We start from the raw sequence: 4,070 nt of genomic DNA on the forward strand, positions 1-4,070 counted from the left end.
TGCCACAATGTATTATTGATCTGAAGGTTCATGGTCCTCAGGATTCTTCTCTGTGTGCACGTATGTCTCACATGGGGGATTGCATCCAGTTCCCTGGCTTCAACACTCTACCTCCACTGAATCTAATTCTGTAGCATTCAGGTGCCCTCTGACTCCTCTCCCGTGTTCCTGGGCACCAAAGACTGTACCTATCAACTCTGCCTCCTTCTTGTCTCATGAATGGTCTCATGGCCCATCCTACCCTCCCACTAGCAGCCTTAGGTGGGGGGGGGGGGGGAGCGGTCTCTGACTCCTGTGTAGGAGGGCTACACTGTGGGAACCTCTAATCAAATGCAAACAAAGGTCCTGTGGCTAGCAGGGGAGAGGGCCCCAGGGTTGGTGCAGCAAACATTCAAGGCTTAGAATGTGCTGGCAAGCAGAGGTGCTGTCTTCTGTGAGTATGAGTCCTTTTGGGTGCCAGGGTAGCGCGGGAGTCACAGGCAGCAAGCCCACAGGTCCCTGTGCTCCTTTAACTTGGGCAGCAAAGACCCCAAACTTCCAGAGTCTTGGAGACCGAGGAAACTTCAGGCAGAAGTAAACCAAAGTAACAGCAACCTTGAGTCTGTGTTGGCATTCTTTCACAGCCTGGAACTTGGGCCAGACTCTAATCTCCAGCACAGTTTTCTTATCTCCCTCATGTCTATAGATTTTACTAACAATAAAAATAGTGAACATACACTATACTTTTACGCTGACCCTGGCACTGAGCCCTTTTACTGCCATATCTTAGCCTTCACAACACCCTAACTACTGTAGTTATGTTTAACTGGGACACCCCCAGTTCAGGATCAAGTTCCAAATTCTCTTCATTAAAAAATAAAAAGTGAGGGATGCCTGGGTGGCTCAATCAGCTAAGCGTCCAACTGTTAATTTCAACTCAGGTAATGATCTCAAAGTTCATGGCTTAGATCCCTACATCGGGCTTTGTGCAGACAGCATGGAGCCTGCTTGGTATGCTCTCTTTTTCCCTCTCTGCGCCTCCCCTGCTTGCATGCTTGCTGTCTCTTTCAAACGAAAAACAAAAACAAAAAGACTTCCCATGACCTGTGCCAACCTTCCCACACAGCCTTTTTGCCAGCTTCATTGCCTCCACTGGAGTGCCAGCCCCTGTATTCTGTTCCCACACCCTTGCCTGGTCAGTACCTCTTCCTCAAAGAACTGGTCCAGGCCTTACTGACCGCAGAAAGCCTCCTGCCCTGAGCACCCTGCACTGCGCTGCTGCCAGCCACACCGATGAGCACACTATGTCTCTGTTGACTTGCCTGTTTCCACACCAGAAGCAGGTCTCCTGTAAGGCTGGGCTGAATGTTCTAGTTCTCTGCATGCCATCCCCCACCTCCCACCGTGATTGGCATGGTCTGTGGCAAACAGTGAATGAGAGTGAAGACAGATTTGTGTGTATGAATTCTGTAAACTGAAATCAATGTTTCAACTTACACCAGGACTTTTTCAAGATTGAAAATGAGCGCCAAGCAAACTGCCCCTGTGTAGGTAGTGCTCTGGGGGCTCTCCCCCCAGGAACATCTATATATTCACGTGTTTAAATATTCTTTACATAAGTAATTGTCAGAGAATCCTAGCTCTCCATTCTCCAGCTTTCTAGAACTTTTTAAGGATCTGAACTAGGAATGGATGGTATCTGCCCTATTTAAAATCACAGTCCTGTTTGCTTGTTGTGTTCCTGGGCTAAGATTCAAAGGAAATCAGTTTCCAAAGTCCAATGTAAGACTATATGAAATAACTTCAGCTCCATGCAGCAGAAATGTCCTCTAGAAAATATCCCTTGTACTTAATGATCATTTTGCTCTCAAAAAAAAAAAAAAATGATGGCAAATAGCTTAAAGTTCTTCTAAACCATTTACATTGACTCAGTGATATGGCTTTGTATATTCTAAAAATAGGGATTAGAAGTGGTTACAAAGTTTAAAAGGCTAAACAAGCATTCGCAAAGTTTAGAAGTGTGCCTGCTGGTGAAGCTGCAAGGGAAAGAGAGGCCGCACACCTGACTTCAGGGTCAGTGCTCCATCCTGTCCCAGACCTCCTGCCTCATTGGCAGGTCCCGTCTGCCTGCCCATCTGGGGGTGGTTGCTTACCTGCTGTCCCGGCCAGCTTGGCTGAGGCCTCCTCAGGGCGCCTCCTCATCTGCCTTAGAGAAGGTAGCCCCTCCTGCTTTAGCTCTCTGTCTGGCCTGTTCATCATCTGAAAACTGGGTACACCCTTGTTCCTGTCTCCCCTGCTGACCCGCCCCCCGCCCCCCCCACAGATGCGGCCCTGGCCCCAGGGCAGGCCGTGAAGTGCTCACCCTCAGGCACACGTCTGTTTCTCATCCAGCTGCTCTCACAAAGTCAGCTGGCCACCTCAGCAGACCGTTTCCCTTTCTCAAACCCCCCCCCCTTTGTAGGGAGGTGTCAAACTACCAAGCAGAGTGTCATGATCAGACCAAAATTTGAGATATTTTCTCCTTCCAAAAGTCACTGATTTTATTCCAGTATAAATGCTGTAGCTGCCATTTGCATGCCATGGTAACCCAAGGGAGTGATTCTTGGATAGAAAGATGTTAACAGAACTTCTACTAGGCTAAGATTTGGTTTCTATGTTACAGGTTAATCCAAAGAAGGAATGTCAGGTTGACCTGGTGTTTACCACAGATCGCTATAACCCAGAGGTAAGCTGCCATAATTGGTGAAATATCCAATTAGCAACTCACACGGTTTTATTTTTTTTTAAAGGGGTAAAATTTGGGGGCACCTGGGTGGCTTAGTCGGTTAAGCGTCTGACTTTGGCTCAGGTCATGGTCTTGTGGCTTGTGAGTTCAAGTCCTACATTGGGCTCTGTGCTGACAGCTCAGAGCCTGGAGCCTGCCTTGGATTCTGTGTCTCCCTCTCTCTCTGCCCCTCCCCTGCTCACTCTCCGTCCTGCTCTCAAAAATAATCATTAAAAAATTAAAAATAAAAGGCGAAAATGAATATATCGTGATCTGGAGGTTTGCATTTGTTTTGTTCTGCTCTGTTTTCTAGTCTCCAGAATTGGAGAACAGAGCTAGACAGGAACTCAGTATTTAATGCCTTCAACATCATGGCCTTATGCAGGGCTGCATTTAAAACAGTCCACAGAGCCACCATCCCCTCCTTCCTTTGCCCCTGGGAGAAATTTCACAGTCCCCTTGGTATCTCTTCTCACACCTCTGAATGCTTAGGATGACTCACTCTCAAATGTCAACCTGCCCTCCTGTCAGCTGGTGACATTTCTCCTTAGCAGGCCGACATAGCACCAAGCCAATCCAGGAGCTTCCATACACAAGTTTTCTATAAAACACAGAACAATACCAATGTATGCCACAGGCATTATTAGTCCCTACAATCCTGACCAAGCAGGCCATGGTTTGCCAAGTTTCCTTTACCCATTCTTGGGAAGGGAGTAAACAGAAGACTCACACAGAAATTAAAGCCAGATGAACTTCCATGCGCTGGGCCAAGCTGGGCGTCAGCAGCTGGAACATGGGTGGAGAGAAGGCCAGCCCAGATGCTCTTTGTGTGGTGCTGAGTCGGAGCAGGAGTCATCACATGCAAGTGTCTCCGGAACAGAGCTTCCTTGGAGGTGGGGGGAGGGGGAAGGCAGGACCCCCTCCAGGCAACCCAGACCGGGGCTTCTGGAAGAATGCTTACCGGTCTATAGGAACAAATTGTTGCAAGATAACAATGCATTCTGACTTTGCTACTTTACCTAAGAATTAAGGAAGCCTAAGGAAGACCCCTTTGATTTCTAGTGTTGCAAACTGAGTGTTAGATTAAAGCTAAAGGGAAAACACTTTGAGATCATTTTGACCAGCAGTATGTTTCTGTAAAGAGCACAGCTAGCTAATTGAAATGTTCCATTTCAGAAGGATGAGAGTGCTTTGCTCTGATTCTGTGGAGCTGTTTGGGGAGGACAAAAAGGAAAGGAAAACAAAACAAAAACTGGTTCCTTTTCTCTTCCCTGGAAACGGCTTAGACCTCAAAGGAGATTGTGTGCCAGCCCTCTCTTCTGCCTTC

General features: G+C 47.6%; 1 protein-coding gene across 1 annotated transcript in view; it reads left to right on the forward strand.

Annotated features, from left to right (window-relative positions):
- The first annotated feature begins 3,500 nt into the window (after positions 1-3,500).
- RARRES1 (retinoic acid receptor responder 1) overlaps positions 3,501-4,070 on the forward strand; it is a 39,977-nt gene continuing 39,407 nt past the window's right edge. Inside the window, exon 1 of the mRNA XM_029938754.1 lies at positions 3,501-3,636. Coding sequence (XP_029794614.1) covers positions 3,501-3,636 — 136 coding nt within the window. The remainder of the gene's footprint in view (positions 3,637-4,070) is intronic.

Source organism: Suricata suricatta, chromosome 5 (assembly GCF_006229205.1).
Source record: "Suricata suricatta isolate VVHF042 chromosome 5, meerkat_22Aug2017_6uvM2_HiC, whole genome shotgun sequence".
NCBI lineage: Eukaryota > Metazoa > Chordata > Mammalia > Carnivora > Herpestidae > Suricata > Suricata suricatta.